Source organism: Clarias gariepinus, chromosome 21, assembly GCF_024256425.1.
Source record: "Clarias gariepinus isolate MV-2021 ecotype Netherlands chromosome 21, CGAR_prim_01v2, whole genome shotgun sequence".
Classification (NCBI taxonomy): Eukaryota; Metazoa; Chordata; class Actinopteri; order Siluriformes; family Clariidae; genus Clarias; species Clarias gariepinus.
In genome coordinates, this window is record NC_071120.1 from 24,869,046 (window position 1) to 24,886,299 (window position 17,254).

Here is a 17,254-nt window from a genome sequence, read left to right on the forward strand (position 1 = left end):
CATGTGGAGTGATGAAAATTAGCACGAGGATAATGTTTGTGAATGTTTTCAGTCATAACAATCGTGCAAAATGAGTTGTAGTGGTGGACAACCATTCATTCGTATAGTTTGTATGATGGGAAAGTTTACTACTAACAAGAGTCGTAACCATTTATCCTGTACTGGGTCACGGGAGGCCGGGATGAGGCGGGGTACACCCACAACCATTTTTGTCCCATTATAAATGGTCTCTGAATTTTGCCTTTATTAAAGAAAAATATTACATAGTCAAGAAGCCCATTTTAAACTTGAATCTAATGCTAATGTATATAACCAAATCTAACCCCAAACAATGTACTGTTTCAGTTTAAAATGTTTTAAATTATTTTTAAACAACATTTCATTTTTCCCCTTTGGGACATTTTATCTTTACATTACATATGGAACCCGTGGGGTTAAACATGTCAGGATAGTGATCTAAATGACAACGGACCAAACAAGGTCATGTGACCTGGACTTTTCTTCCAGGCCAGGTATCTCCATGTCACTGTATACTCATTTGAGGAAAAAGACTTAAAGCCTTATACAGTAATAACCCCAGTTTGGCTTTTGTCCATTACCAATGGCAATTTGGGGACGCCCAGCAGCCTAATCTGCATGTCTTTGAACTGTGGGAAGAAACCGGGGTACCTGGAGGAAACCCACCAAGCATGGGGAGAACATGCGAACTCCATGCACAGAGACACAGGATTCGAACCTGGCTGGGAATCGAACCCAGACCCTGGAAGTGCAGGGCAACAGTGCTAACTACTAAGCCTACAAAGTTGAGCCTTAGGAGCCTTAGGAGTTAACCTTAGGATGGCAAGTTGTGTGCGGATCGGCTGGCGCTCTGTCTCAACCTTTTGAAAGATCGTCATCAACAAAAATCCAATTTTTTTTTTATTCTGTTTTTTTTTTTATACATTGACTACATTTATAAAAAACAGTGTTCTCCATCAAGCTGCTCCAACTTTTTTGGTATAGTGGCTAAAAGATCAGCTTCATGGGATGGAGACTTGGCATTGACCAATCTTTTAAATTTGAACCACAGATTTTCAATCAGATCAAACCCAGACTGTTTGCTGGCCCTGTCCTTGAGCTGACATGCCTTTAACAATCTCTGCTCTACAGCAAGATGCATGATGCATCCTGAAAAATGACATCAACGTCAAATCTATTTTCTATCAATGGAATGAGAAAAGTGTTCAATTTTTCATTGTGCACATGTGCACTGACTGTTGAGGTAATGATTGCAATGTCCCCTGGTCCTTATCCCTCACATGCAATCCCACATCATAAACGATGGAATGTAAATTATCGTTTGGCTTGTCTGCATGAAAATCAGGAAGCAGGATTTTTTTGGTTGTCAAAATGTTTTTAGCACTCTTAATTTGGCAGTTATGTTACAGATATCAGGATGTAGCATTACTTTGATGAAATGATGTCAGACCATCTTAGACTACACAACATAGGGATAATATTGAACAGATGACCCAGACAGCATTTATTTTCATCTTTAAACTGATATATACTGTATCTATTGGAATAAGCCAGTGGCCTGAGTGGGACCTTTCAGAAATACTAATCAGCACTGTGGCCTCGCACCTCCAGGGTCGAGGGTTCAAGTCCTTTCTTCGGGTCTACGTACAGAGAGTTTGCATGTTCTCCACTGGCTTAGTGGTTTTCCTCCCATACTTAAAAGACATGCAGATTGGGATAACTAGCATTTCCAACTTGCCCATAGTATATAAGTGTGTGTGCTTGTGTGCCCTCAGATTGACTGGCACCCCATCCCTAGCCTAGTGCCCTAAGTCTATGGGATGGGCTCCAGGCTTCTCACATTCCTATACAGCATAAAAGTAAAAAAATACCAGACAACAGCAATTTACCAAAAATTTTCAGTTAAACGGGGAAAGAAATTGCTAAAGAAGATCTGTCTTGTGAAACCGGATGTGATGCAATTTGGACGCCATGCAAACACCAAAATACAGTAAAGTAAATTGTGAGCTAAGTTGAACTAACTGTAATAGCTCTGAAGGAAAATGAGACTGAGAAGTAATAAAAAATGTTATTCTATTGTTTTGAGGTTGCATTATAGTAGCCTATAAGCCTATAGGCAGCTTATAGGCAGAAATAAATATATTATTTCTGTGCATGTTTACCCCACATGGGACGATCTCACATAATTCAATTTTGCTTCCATTCCTGATCAGTAAACTCCATGAAAACAACCAGTCTTTACTTTCATCCACTGGGTGTCTGGCTGAGGAGGGACCACCAACTGCCTTGCCGTTTCATACATAGTAAAGCCCTAAACCAATCACAGATAAGGTTAAATTCTTGTAGCCAATCATAATGCAGAAGGCTGGATTTAATGGAAAATATAGGAAACCTGATCTAACGTCACATTTTTTCTCCTTCTGTTATATATTTATGGCAGATTAAAAGCTTTGCAGCAAGTAAAACCACTTTGTGCAAGGTACAGTGTCGTGAAAAAGTATTTGCCGCTTCTTGATTTTTTTTGGTTTTGACCCTAGTCCTTTGTGAAAAAGTATTTGCCCCTTCTTGATTTTTTTGGTTTTGACCCTAGTCCTATGTGAAAAAGTATTAGCCCCTTCTTGATTTTTTTGGTTTTGACCCTAGTCCTATGTGAAAAAGTATTAGCCCCTTCTTGATTTTTTTGGTTTTGACCCTAGTCCTATGTGAAAAAGTATTTGCCCCTTCTTGATTTTTTTGGTTTTGACCCTAGTCCTATGTGAAAAAGTATTTGCCCCTTCTTGATTTTTTTGGTTTTGACCCTAGTCCTATGTGAAAAAGTATTTGCCCCTTCTTGATTTTTTTGGTTTTGACCCTAGTCCTATGTGAAAAAGTATTTGCCCCTTCTTGATTTTTTTTGGTTTTGACCCTAGTCCTTTGTGAAAAAGTATTTGCCCCTTCTTGATTTTTTTGGTTTTGACCCTAGTCCTATGTGAAAAAGTATTAGCCCCTTCTTGATTTTTTTGGTTTTGACCCTAGTCCTATGTGAAAAAGTATTTGCCCCTCCTTGATTTTTTTGGTTTTGACCGTAGTCCTATGTGAAAAAGTATTTGCCCCTTCTTGATTTTTTTGGTTTTGACCCTAGTCCTATGTGAAAAAGTATTTGCCCCTTCTTGATTTTTTTGGTTTTGACCCTAGTCCTATGTGAAAAAGTATTTGCCCCTTCTTGATTTTTTTGGTTTTAACCCTAGTCCTATGTGAAAAAGTATTTGCCCCTTCTTGATTTTTTTGGTTTTGACCCTAGTCCTATGTGAAAAAGTATTTGCCCCTTCTTGATTTTTTTGGTTTTGACCCTGGCCCTATGTAAAAAAGTAGTTGAAACTTTAGAACTTGGACGACTTGCCATTATAGATGGAACCATGAATTCTGTGCTCTGCCCATTGTTTTGTGACTTCAAGGTCAAGCACATTGGGTTATGCAGCGGGACAAAAAAAATGGATAAAAAAAAATAATAATAAGGTTTTGGAGTGGTCTACTGTAGACAAAGTCCGGACTTAAGTCTGATTGTGATGCTGTGGCAAGAACTTAAACAAGCGTTTCATGTTTAAAAATCCTTTAGTGTGGCTGAATTAAAACTATTTTGATAAAAAGAGTGGGACATAATCCCTATAATAAAACGATGTGAAAGACTTTGCCAGTTATCAGAAATTGCAGGTTTTGCCAACAACCAAGGGTGGCACAACCAGTTATTAGGGTTAGGGGCAGTTATTTTTTCACATAGAGCCAGGTCGGTTTAGACAGCTTTTTTCCCTTAATAAATGAAATAATAATCACTGCACTGAGTTTAATATACGAATGTAGATTAAATGCTTTGAGCATGTACTGTACATGCCCATGTAATTGGATCAGCGTCCATGTTAACAGTTCATTTGGCATCTCTAATCAAAAAAAAAAAAAAAGATTTCAATCAGATTGAAATGTTATAGTGGAGACTGAAATTACAGCAATTACATGGTGTTTAATAAGACTGATATTAAATTTGTCCCAAATATAATTAATAACAAAAGAGCGAGAGCTTCTTCTCTCCTTGACTGTTTCCTTTTTTTTCCCTCTCACACATTTTTTTTCTTGTCTGCATTCCTTCTGAATCTCAGTAGTTGACGTTTTCGCATAAATCTGTAGTGCTGGAGAGATATGACACAGATGCTGCTCCTCATCCTCCATCACATGTGACCCCCAAGAGGCCCTGTCCACACTTTTACTTCCAGCGGAGCACTGAACTCTGCTCTGCCTTAAGTCAAGGTTTGTTTAGCCTCTGAATGTGTGTGTGTTCCAGACATGAGCTTCACCACAATCTTGACTTCTCTGCTCTGTGTCAAACTACACATACCATGCCGCGAGACATTTAAGAGAGTCAAACCGCACTCATCTGATTCTCTTGGAGCCGTGAAAGCTGATGTGAGTGGAAATTGAAGATCAGTCACCAGTCAACTGGAGGGTCCGGTGGGGGTGCAACTTGATTCAGCAAGAATCGAGAAGTGGAAATTATGAGCAATTTCCTGCGGCAGGGTATTTTCCCTCCTTCCCACCAGCTTATTTTTGGTACGTTGGGATCTGATTCATGTGAACCGATATCAATCTAGAATGAGGGATCTGTTATCTGCCCGTATTTCAAAAGAAGAAGGCCGTGCAAGTAAGAAACCTCTGGACAATAAAAAAAGCTCCCCCTTAAACTGTTGTGATGTGGCTTTCAGGAAAAGGTGGTAACGTACTGCATGCATGCTCTCCTAAGTCATCATGATAACGCTGATTGAACAAGTGACAAAGGTCACTAAAGGTTATCTTCCTTATGTTGAATTAATCTCATTTACTGTCAGATAGAACTTCTGATAAATAACACAGTGGGCTTTTGCATAGACTTCCAGAAGGCCACGTGTTTAAAGTTGGTATATATTTAGAAGCCTAAATTTGTACCATATCTATACATATAAAGATGGCATTAAGTACATTAAAGTTATTTGTGAAAGAATTATTTGGAGGGATGTAAAATGAGTAATAGAACACATCACAATAGTTTTTGTTATTTTTGTCTGTTTGTTTTTGCATGAATGAATTTTATGTTGGTCGAGCTTGAGGTACCATATAGGCTTTATTTCGTCGCAGTCGGCCGATGGGAAGCTAGACTAAAAGGCCCTTATACAGTATCATAAAAAAATGATGCACAATCTCACACCTTCATTATGCAGACTTCATAGTAACACGTAAATATTTCACATTACATCATTTATACCGCTTTATCCTATATACAGGAGGCTCACAGGGGCCTCACGGGGGTCTAGAGCCTATCTCAGTAGACTTAGGGCATAAGGCGGGGTATCCCTGGACGGGGTGCCAATTTATCTCAGAGCACACACACTCACACACTCATTTACACACTACGGGCAATTTGGGAACTCCATTTCGCCTAATCGGCAGGTCTTTGGACTGTGGGAGGAAACTGGAGTACCCCGAAGTAGCCCATTAAGCACAGGGAGAACATGCACACAGAACCAAAGCAGGAATCAAACTCGGAACCCGGAGGTGCACGGCGACAGTGATGACCACTAAGCTACCATGCCGTGCCGCCTAGGTATATAAAATATATTGTAATTCAATAATAAGATTTTGTTTAATGTGTTTTCATTAAACATAGTCTAGGTAATAAGGTTTATATAAGGAGACATGTTTGTCATAATGGCCATGTATATGGAGAAACAAGCGTTATAGGGACAAAGTGGTTCTTCAAAGTGGTTACATTTCAGATAATAATATAGTTATAGTTAAAAAATAAACACCCATCCATTATCCATAGTGTTTATACTGTGGGGGGCCTGGAGCCTATCCCAGGGAACTTGGGGCGATCTTTCAGTACGATCTTTACATCTCATTCCGTTACCATTGTTTCGCTTACTAGCACAGACGACATTCTGGGTTCGGTAGAGTTGATTTAAGCAAATCACCCTAACAGAGCTGGAATCATATGAGCCGCATACACAATAAAGCTGATTAAATCCATTTCCAATGCTTAAACCCATTTGCCAAAACCACACGACTTTACAAAATTGTTCATTGGCAAACTGTATAGCTAATATTCCAATGGCTTGGTTTTCCTTGAATAAACCCCAGCAAGAGAGTGAAGAATACGGCATTTCTGGATGAGGCGGTACGTTTCTAAATTGGCGAAATATTAAATAGACGGAGCAAAATAAATCAGTAAGAGCTGGTCAAATGTCATAAAGGTATCTTTAGAGAAGAGAAGAAGAACACTAAATCACTTTCTATGTCAGTTCAGTTAGCCTACTGTATATAATTAGCAGTGTGTTACAATGATGTTAGCAAAGCTGGAACAAAAAATCGATTAAAGATAAATCCTGATCCATATAGAAAAAAAAAAAAACTTGCTTCTTAGCTTTATTTAACACCGCCAAGTATTGATGATGGGAGAGTCGAAGCGCATCCCAAAGATTCGCAATAGGGTCAAGGTTTAGACTGTAGTGTCCAATCCATGTGTGAAAATTATGTCTCATGCTCCCTGAACCGCTGGAGTCTGATGAACCCTAGCATCGCTATCTTGGAATATGACCGTGCCATCAGGGAAGAAAAAAATGACATTCATGGGAAAAAAAATGGTCATTCCATATATTGAGGTCATCAACTGACCTCCTTTTTTGGGCACATAATGTTGCTAATCCTCAACCTGACCAACAGAAGGATCATAACACCCCAAACAGCTTGTACAAGGAATAATGTACATTATTCATCGCTCCTTCTTACCCTGACAAGCCATCACCCTGGAACAGGGTCAATCTGGACCTTTATGAAACCTTTTTTATGAATAGTCTCAATAATAAGCTTCTCGATGCATCAGTTAGGGTTAAATAACTTCTTCGTCAGCTGAAACATACAGTATTAATCACCGCGGAAGTGATCCGATTGAAGACATTGACCCATTTGCATAGTTAAATCCAGGTGTTGACCTTTTTTGGCCGGAGCAGTGTATTACCATAACAGACTTCAGAAGTGAAAACAACAACGCTCGCAACACTCATTTCTTTTGGCAGTCATAGAGGAAGACAATCAAGTGTTTTACTAAATCCCCACATCTTTGTCGTTTGGACTTCATCCACTGACGGACTGGGACTGGTCGTTGACTGTAACTGTAATTTACTCTAAGCCTAGATTTGTCTTCCAGTTCCTATTAGACGTGTTTTTATTAACTACAGTATAACATTAATATTTATCTACATGCTACATCTACCTAATTAGTGTGATTTAAATTAATGTTTTCGAGGTTACAGTACTATGCAAAAGTCATTTCTTCATGTTTTTGCTTCCAAAGAGACAGAATTTCAGATGTTTTGAATGCAGTCTTGGAGGAATAGTCATCCAGACTTCCCAAAGGACTTTTCTTGCTTTCAAGTTTTTTGGTTCTTATTTTTAGTCCAGTCCCTGAGCAGTTTCAGAGGAATGTCACAGTGACCTATGAATCATTCAAGCATAAAAACATCTGGCTTATGACATGAACAGGTGCAGATGATGACAGATGATCAGGCTGGTGATTAGGATACTGGTGATGCTGGTGATGCTTGGAACAGACGAGAGGGGAAACGAGGTCGCTGCTGAGGTTGTTACATTAACGACCACACTACTATGCAGCACATCTTGACTATCTTTCCATTAAAATTAAAAAAGTATCTGACGTTACAAACAAGTTTTAATTAAGGTTATGTAACCTGCTTAATATTGTGCAAAACAGCTCTGACTGACTGAGGCATGGACTCCACAAGACCTTGCCGATCTAGCCAATTTTTCTGCGTCCAACACATGAATATCAGGAACTAATATCTCGTTCACTTGATGCCTCATATGACAGGTATTAAAGGTAATTTATTGCATAAAAGATTCCATAAACATGCAAATAAAAAGTGACCGCCAGCCAAAATCCCATTCAATTCAATTTAATTTTATCTGTATAGCGCTTTTAACAATCGTCATTGTCGCAAAGCAGCTTTACACAATCAAAAGAAATTAAGTTTGTATGATTTGTATAAAAATAGTTCTGCATCATACAGTACTGTGTGTTAGAAGGCTGGAAGTCCAGTTTGTTATTGCAGGCTCGGGTAGACTGTAGGAAATTCACTCTACATGCTACTGTCTAATTGGACTCCATGGGACTGAATCTGCAGTGACTTTACACTAGTGGGTATGACTTAAAAAAAAAAACTTCCTCTGATGCAGTTTGATTTGTACACACTTCCATATTTTCTTCTAATACTGTAAAGCCGCTTTGCGCCTGTGACCACTGTTAAAAACGCTATATGAAACTTAAACTGCAATGAAATAAAGTGTAGATTTTATAGATCCTGTAATAGTGTATTACTGGTTTTTCATTCCTTCACATAAATCTATAAATTCATCTATATGTATATGTACTGTACCAGTTTATCTCTTTCAGGCTATAAAACCCGATCACTCTCTGGCAACAGACTACGAGCCACAACTTAACCAGCATGTGCGTGCGGCTCCACTTATTTTTTCACTTGCAAAACTTTTTTCACCTCTAACTTACAGTGCACAACGCTTTGGGATTGGAATAGAGCGTGCATTTTGACATGCAAGCCAAAAACTGGAGACGGCTTGGCTGTTGTCATTTGTTTATGTCTGGCTGGCTGATTAGAACTATCCGTATCGAGTAAAAATGTCCAAAGCATATCACTGTTATTGGTATAAATTTTACCATGATCCCATGGTGCAAGCTGCTAGAATCTTCTGTCCAGCCATGACGTACTGTATTATCAGCTTACATGCTAAATACATCAATAATATACTGTATGATCATAGTACACAATGGTAGCCATCGCAGTATTTCTCCAAAATTCTGCCATTTGGCGAGGAACTGAACTGAATTTACAGTACGCCAGACATAACCATTCCGAGACAGTATTGAAATCATCAATCACAACAATGACCTGTTTATCTGTCCGAATTTCTAAGGGATCGTTGTGATTTTGACTGATAATAATATGATGCTGCACCAAAATGCCCTGGTGCATGATGTAATGCCACATTCCCTACAGGAAAACTGCACTAAAGCGTTTAAAACACTATGGCAACAACAGCAGACACTGTTTTGTCTCGTCACGCATTCCACCGTGCAGTAAAAACCAGCGCACCGTGCAGTATAACGATGCGCATATGAACCATTATGCAGCATATAAACAAAAAAAAATGTTTTTATAGTTGCTCGTAAACAAACGTTTAATGAAGAGAAGTATGATGCATTTTATTGTTTTATAAACCAAACTAATAGATTCTATACAGATGTATGGTGCACTGTTAATGGTGTGTTAATGATCTGGCACTTAGGGCACACTCATACTGTATCCATGCTCTGCTGTAGTTATGTGACAACGAACAGACAATGTCAGATGAGCCTACTGTAGATTTCTTTTACAAAGTGGACCCTCTAAAATTTATAGAATGATATTTTGGCTATTTGTTATATATATTTTTTATTCCAGAAAAGGTTCATATATACTGTAAAACTGACAGCTGTGCATGTTTGTCAGCTGTTAAAGTTTGCAATTAATCCAGTTTTATTCAAGTGGTTGGTCAAGCATGAACTCGAACATAGCAGCTACTACTTCACAGACACTATTCTGCTATTAAGGAACATCCTCAAGGCACATACAGTAAGTGGACTGTTATTTAAAGGTATAATATTATGCTAGGGGAAACATATGACCCAATAGTATAGTACTTCTTTTAGTGCAATACAAAATTTGGTCTATACACACAAAGAATAGAATATCGAACGTGTTGGGTTTTGAACGTTTTGCTCCTTTGTTGATTTCTGTGAACAGAATACAAAAAGTTCCCATTTCCCTTTCTCATTGTTAACTTATCTCTTAACTTGCATGCCCGTGTTTTGCCATATTGTTTTCGTATAATGCACAACAATTTCTCAGGATTCTCTGGGTTATAATATGTTTCACGCATGATTCTTCTAGACCTTGGTGTTGTAAGTCTTCTACATGACATACAGGGTACACGCTGGACAGGGTGCCAATCCATCAACACGCTCATTCACACACTTGTGCACGCAAGTTCACTTTGGGAACGCAAATGTATCTAATTCTTCTACACATTGAGGTCTTCTCCATGCATATGCACTTCTTCTGCATGTCCTTGGACTGTGGAATAAAACCAGAGTACTCAGAAGAAACCCACCAAGCATCCAAACTCCATGCGCACGGACCCCGAGTATCCACTGCCTGTGGACTGTCTAAGTTCTAATATATTTCTAGCATAATTGCTGTTTTAAGTCTTCTACATGGCATATGGCCACATAATTCACTTACTCACTTGTACTGTACCGCTGCACGGAGCCTCTCAAGAGACTTAGGGCACAAGGCGGGAATACACTGGACCGCTTATTTACACATTATGGGCAATTTGGGAACACAAGTTAGCTTAATCTGCATGTCTTTGGACTGTTGGAGGAAACTGGAGCACCCGGAGGAAACAAACCAAGCACCAAGGAGAGAACATGCGAACTCTATGCACATGGACTCCGAGGCAGGAATCGAACCCAGAGCCTGGATTCACTAAGCCACAGTGCACGCCAAGTACACATACAGTAGTTCCCCTCAGCCAAATCATGTTCAACATTTCTCTTTTAACCTCTCGGACATCCTACTTTGTAGCCGAACTACAGTACAACTACAACACCAGAGATAAATCCCCCTATTTATTTTATTTCAGGTTCTTGAGATACTTTGCACTTTGACTCTAAGTATGGGTTCTGTATCGGAAGACTATTTTGATGCCACTGTACTATATAATGGGCTGGTATGCGGTTTGGGACGTGCCCCAGGTTACTGCCACGACTTCAGTCGCCACTTATTAGGCGACACTTCGACGTATCGACGCCCCCTATCGGTTCATTCGCTGCTCCAGATGTGAACATCTGGTTTCTGCTTGCACGGAGTGATGATTAATGCTAGATCGGGCCACTGCAGGCTTAGTGAATAATAATGATAATAATAGAAGAATGGATGGATGGATGGATGGAAAGAGTGAAAATGCGCACAAGTCAAGGTTCGCTTGGTGAATTGTTCATGGATATAAAAATAAGGCTATAAAAGTAAGCTTGTGGTGCAAGCCCAGGCCCAGTATAAATCTCTGCGTCCACAAGTATTCAAAAGTGCATGCTGGTACAAAAGTATATACACTCACCCTTGTATCCTGCACACATTCCGGCCCTTGGGGTTAAGTTCTTGGCTCAAAGCAGGACAAAAAAGTAGAAAGAAAAGCAAAAGCACGGCTGCCAAAGTGCTCTTCATTTCCATTGTATAAGCAGAAGCGGCAGCATCCTTCCAGGCGCTCCGTGCGCACCGCATGCCTTAACGCACAAAACACGTGAAAAACGTGCAAAAAAAACAAACAAAAAAAAACCAAGGATCCGGGACGGAAACGAGAGAGAGAGAGAGAGAGAGAGAGAGAGTTAGATGTGGATGCAAAACTTCAAAGTAGTTTTTACTCCAGCAAAGGAACTTCTCGCGCTCGCGTTCCAAACGGCTCGCGACTTTTTAACATCATCAAAGAAAACGCGCATTTTGATAATCCAAAAAGAAAACAAGAGGAAAGCCCGCGATGTTCTCCAATCGCTCCTTCTGTACAATCCACTTTCAGTTTCTCCAATGCGTCGTTTGTCGGACAGAAGATGAATAAACACAGTAACCAGTTCGCATCTTTCTGTTTCCCCCTCTGTGTCTCTCTGTGTGTGTGTGTGTGTGTGTGCAGAACTAGAGAACGTTTTTTTTCTTCTGTTTCCCTTCTGTTCTCTCTGCTCGCTTGCTTTTGGCCTGAGCAACAACTCAAAAACTTTCAGCCAAGTCTGTGTGTGTGTGTGTGTGTGTGTGTGTGTGAGAGAGAGAGAGAGAGAGAGAGAGTTTGGAGGGGGGGAGTGGGTGGGTATGTGTTCGTCTTGTACCCAGGACTGCCCTCTAACAACGAACTCGCAAACACACTCACACACACAATTATGTTATAAAATGATATATAGATGATATATAAAAACAAATTATACACAATGTTTGTGATATTAAAATATGTTGTGGAAAAGGAAAGCAGTTTAAAATAATGACACACACAATGACTTATCTCTTATATATAAGAGAGTCAGACAAAAAATGTTCAGGAAACATTCAGCAGGAGAAAATTTGTATAATGCATAATAATATTGTCATATAGAGTATATCAATATGAACTATTATTGGGGAGGCGGTCATAATGATATGGCTGATCTCTCTCTCTCTCTCTCTCTCTCTCTCTCTCTATATATATATATATATATATATATATATATATATATATATATATATACACATACAAACACACACACATTTATATATATATAAATGTGAGAGAGGGAGAGAGAGAGATCAGCCATAACATTATAACCACACAGCCAAAGAAAACCTTGAATAAATAAAAAAACTAAAAACTATAAAAACTAAATTTGTTGCTAAAAATGTATTGCTATGCGTTTTATATATATATAACACTGATATAGACTGTTATTAATATGATACTATTTTTTTCCTGAAGTGTGTATACTTTTTTCTGATTTCACGCGTGGGAAAAAATTCTCACATTTTACAAAACTCTCACTGTTTAATTAATATTCCTTAAAAAAAAACCAAAACAAAACAGTGTCGTCTCTCTCCCTTATCGTGATCTCGCTCATATTACCACATTAAGACTTTTGGGCACCTTTTATACTGTATATTCTGCAAGATTTTACAAATCCGTTATTCACGAGAAACAAACATAACAATGTAGCCTAATACAACGGCGCCCCCTGTTGTTAGGTTTAGAAATGTACACGTTTACACAAAATGTCACTACATTTTATTCCCAAGTACAATTTTTTATTAAAAAAAAAATGAATATTAATAATTTGTAACCAATTTCACATTCAAATGCTTATACTAGATCCTGGCATTTAACCAAACCAACCATTAAATAAAGAACAAATTGCTGAATAAGTAGTTTCCTATCCTACATTTCTTTTTCTTTATGTTGATTGTCTTGTATTCCAACAATTTAGTTTTTGTCTATATAAGTATTTTGTCTACCTTGTTAATGATTAATGATTCAGCGGTTATGGTTTCAGAGACTACAGAATAAATGTTTTTTTTTTTCCTCCCACTCATCGTTTAATATATTTATATTGTATTGCAAGCTGTAGAGGATCTTAGCCTCACAACAAGCATTTACACTTGACATTTTGTTGACATGACAAATATTGAACCAACTTGAATTTGCACTATGTCGGCTAATTTACTATGTAGATTTGATTATGCGGTTTTGGGAGTAATAATGTGGACATTTTGTTCTCTGTACTGCTGTGTGATTAATTTACAACACTGTAATACTGTACACACTTACACACATACAAATACTCTTGCATACAAATCATTATATATTATATAAATCATGTATATAAGATAATAATTACCAAGGTGCTATTAATAAGTCTGATCCTAGACTGGCTCCTGGTTTCTGTTGTTATGCTGATGAGACACCGCTGAATATCTCAGCAAAGCCTGATGAGAAACACCAGCTTTATAAAGTTGCTGAATGTGTAAAGTACATTCGACACCAGATGCTTATTATCAAGACAGAAATACTGGTTTTATGTTTGCACACAACTTAAAGTAAGTGTTCCGATTACATCGTAACTCTGGATGGCATTTCTGTTTCATCATGCACTGCAGTAAAAGGTCTTGGTGTAATTATTGATTCTAGTTTTTCATCTGAAGCTCATGAAGATAATATTACTCTGAGTGCTTTCTTTTACATAACAAAGATTGCTAAGAAACGTAATGTTATTACACTATGCTTATGTTATATCAAGTTTGGGACATTATAACACCTTGCTGTCTAGATGTTCCTGATGTTTTAATTCCCATGTTTCCCTTTGCTGTCCCATTTGCTTAAGCTGTCATAGCTAGTAGTCCCAGCTTTCACTCTGTACATGCTATACATTATTCTTACACATTATGTAACAACAAACCTACCTAATATTCTGTATCATATGGGATTTTTGGAGGGGCATGCCAATGGCAGCAGGTTCCAACATGTGGGCTGATTTTCATGACTTTTTGAGCATGTTAAGACCTCCCAAAAACCTTTATTGTGCAAGGGCTCTATTGTTATTGTAAGGATTATTAATTTATTTATTTTACTTGAGTATGTTAAGACCTTTAAAAAAAAAACCCAGACGATAGATAAATAAATAAATAAACAAATAAATATAAACAATCCTTAAAAGAGCACGATGACATGATGTCATACTCATCGCTTTAATGTCATCACTCATACTCATCGCTTTAATGTCATCACTCAGCCATCACTTTAATGTCATCACTCAGTCATCACTTTGATGTCATCACTCAGAAGCTTCTCCAACCATCAGAATTTAGGAATGTAACATTAGGCAGCATCATCATCATCAACTCTTATGTCATACTGTGAGCGCGTCACAGGAGTTCTTCACATACAGTCCTAGTGTAGGCAGCACCGTCTGCGGCGAAAAAACAGGTACAGTAAGTCAGGGGGAATTCATAGCTACTGAAATCCTTAATCAGACTGTGATGCATAGGACAGGGAGAACTGGAGCAGCGTGAGGAGCAGCAGCGAGTTGACTAAATAATCTATTCACAGGCATCAGGATCTGCACGCGGGCAGATCTGCGGGTAGGGACTTCCTAGTCTTATAAAAATTAATAAATTTGTTAGCCTTCAGATGCCCATTACTGGCCCCAAGTTGCCTGGCTTTGCCTGTTAACAAGTAGCACTCCTCTCTCTCTTATCTTACTGATGAAAAGGCATTACATACAATCTTTGCTCACTTTTTAGGTAGCACATTAGGTTTCATATTAGCTTTAGGATTGCGAACGCCATGAACGGTTTTGCCCTCAAATCTCCCAACAGTGAACAGTTTCTTATGTCAACAAAATAGATAAACACTGTAATTAATTTCCTGGTTGTGCAATTGCACTTCAGCGGCATGGTGGTGTAGTGGTTAACCAGAGTCGGGGGCTCGATTTCCACTTGAGGAGAACATGCAAACTCCATGCACACAGATGGGACTGGAACCCGGAACAAGGCGACAGGAATAATTCTGTGTTTTTTCCAGATTTTTATATATTTATTTTTATTTAGTCACTTATCCTATATACCGCTTTATTCTGTAGAGTTTGGACTTTGGTGACCCCGGAGGAAACCCACCAAGCACAAACATGTAAACTCAAAGGCGGGAATTAAACCCTTGACCCTGGAGGTTCCAGGTGACAGTGATAACCACTGCCTCACTGAGTTCCCTATCAGGAATTCAATTATAATTAACTTTTATAAAAAAATAAATATATATATAATTTAATTATAATATACTTATATATAATTAAATATAATTTAATTATATATATATATAAACTGGTATGTACCAAGGTGAACCTAGCTCATAACTTATCCTTTGGGTTTTCCAGCACATGTGGGGGTGACGTCAGTAAACATCAGCGTCATGAATCGTCAACCAATCAGCGCGGGTTATTTCTAAGGGGTGTGTAACGGGAGGGCCGGCCTACAAACTCGTACTAGCCAGATACAAGTGACTCAGAGGGGTGTGTGTGTGTGTGTGTGTGTGTGTTTTTGTCTTTATACTGTGTGTATGTATATTTTTTAAGCAGTAAGAGAGTAATGTCCTATCGGAGAGGTGTCCTCCTGACGCGGCTCAACGGCGCCTTCACGAGACTGCCGGCGTCGCGCTCGAGAGGGCCGGAAGCTGGCCGACATCAGAGAGCGCTCGCGCACTTCCGCGGCGAGGATGGCGCGCGTGGCGACGATGAGATCCGGGTCGACTTTGATCAGACTAAAGAGGCGTACAAGAGCAAAGACACCGCGGAGCTGCTCAGGGGGCTGCTGGTGTTCAAACTCTGCTCTTATGACTTCCTGGTGGACAGAAATAAAGAGGTAGGGAGGCCTCGCATCTGTAAAGTGTTCCCCATTGTTTCCCCTTCATCACATATGGTGTACATGCGGGTGTACCAGGGGTCACGTCCTGGAACTAACATTCCTAAAGTGTTATAAAGTGATGTATTATATATTATGGTCTGTGCAAGGCAATACAGTAATAATCACTTTAAATAACATTTTTAATATTTAGTGTGGTGTGTTTCTTATTATGCAACTTGTCACTGAAATGAATAAAATAAACAAACTTTTAAATACTACACAATAATTTGATAATATTTTAAATACAAAAATATCCATTTAAAACATGATTTTTTTACATATTACATTTTCTAATTTTTTATTCATAAATTATTTTACATAATATGCAAAATAAATAAAATATAAATAATATTTTAAATACTACACAGTAAGATTAAAAATACACACAAAATATTATAATTTAATTTTTTATTATTATTTTTTTAATATATAAACATACTTCAGTAAACCACTTTAAGTAGTAGTCAGTCTAATAAAAAATATAGGTCATGCGCTAACATAAAAAATATTTAAAACTATAAAATATAATATTTGTGCAAGGCTATAATAGTCACTTTAAATTAAAAAATGCATGTCATTTCGACATTTTTACAACAATATTATGTTGTGAGCATTTCTCAATATCCATCATGCATGAAATGTCCGTCATATCTTGGCAATTAAATAAATTATTTTTGATAATATTTTAAATACAAAAATATCCATGATATGAACAAAGACTTAAATAAACCACTTTATGCAATATGTAATCTAAATGAAGTAAATACTGTATATATGTAAAAAAAAAAAAAAAAAAAATGCTACAAACCTCACCATCACCAAGGTGCCACTGTTGGGCCCTTAAGCAAGACCCTCAACTGCTCAGATGTATTATAAGATAAAAATGTAAGTCTATCTGGTTAAGGGAGTCTCCCAGATTCTGTAAATGTGTAAATTTATGGCGGCACAGCGTCTTGGTTGTTAGCACTGTCACCTCTCACCTCTGGGTTTGCTTCCCGCCTCGGGGCTGAGTTTGCATGTTCTCCCTGTGCTTGGTGAGTTTCTTCCATCTACTCCGGTTTCCTCCCGCAGTTTAAAGACATGCAAATTAGGCTAATTGGCGTTGCAGAATAGCTCGTAGTATTTGTGTGTGCCCTGTG

The 17,254-nt window shown here is 38.3% G+C and overlaps 2 protein-coding genes across 2 annotated transcripts in view; one reads left to right on the forward strand and one right to left on the reverse strand.

Moving 5' to 3' along the window:
• Nucleotides 1–11,940, reverse strand: part of scarf2 (scavenger receptor class F, member 2) — a 42,954-nt gene extending 31,014 nt beyond the window's left edge. The window contains exon 1 of the mRNA XM_053480915.1: nt 11,272–11,940. Within this exon, the coding sequence (XP_053336890.1) occupies nt 11,272–11,435 (164 nt within the window). The 5' untranslated portion in view covers nt 11,436–11,940. The remainder of the gene's footprint in view (nt 1–11,271) is intronic.
• A 3,753-nt stretch (nt 11,941–15,693) lies between these two features.
• prodhb (proline dehydrogenase (oxidase) 1b) overlaps nt 15,694–17,254 on the forward strand; it is a 37,702-nt gene continuing 36,141 nt past the window's right edge. Inside the window, exon 1 of the mRNA XM_053481623.1 lies at nt 15,694–16,073. Coding sequence (XP_053337598.1) covers nt 15,801–16,073 — 273 coding nt within the window. The 5' untranslated portion in view covers nt 15,694–15,800. The remainder of the gene's footprint in view (nt 16,074–17,254) is intronic.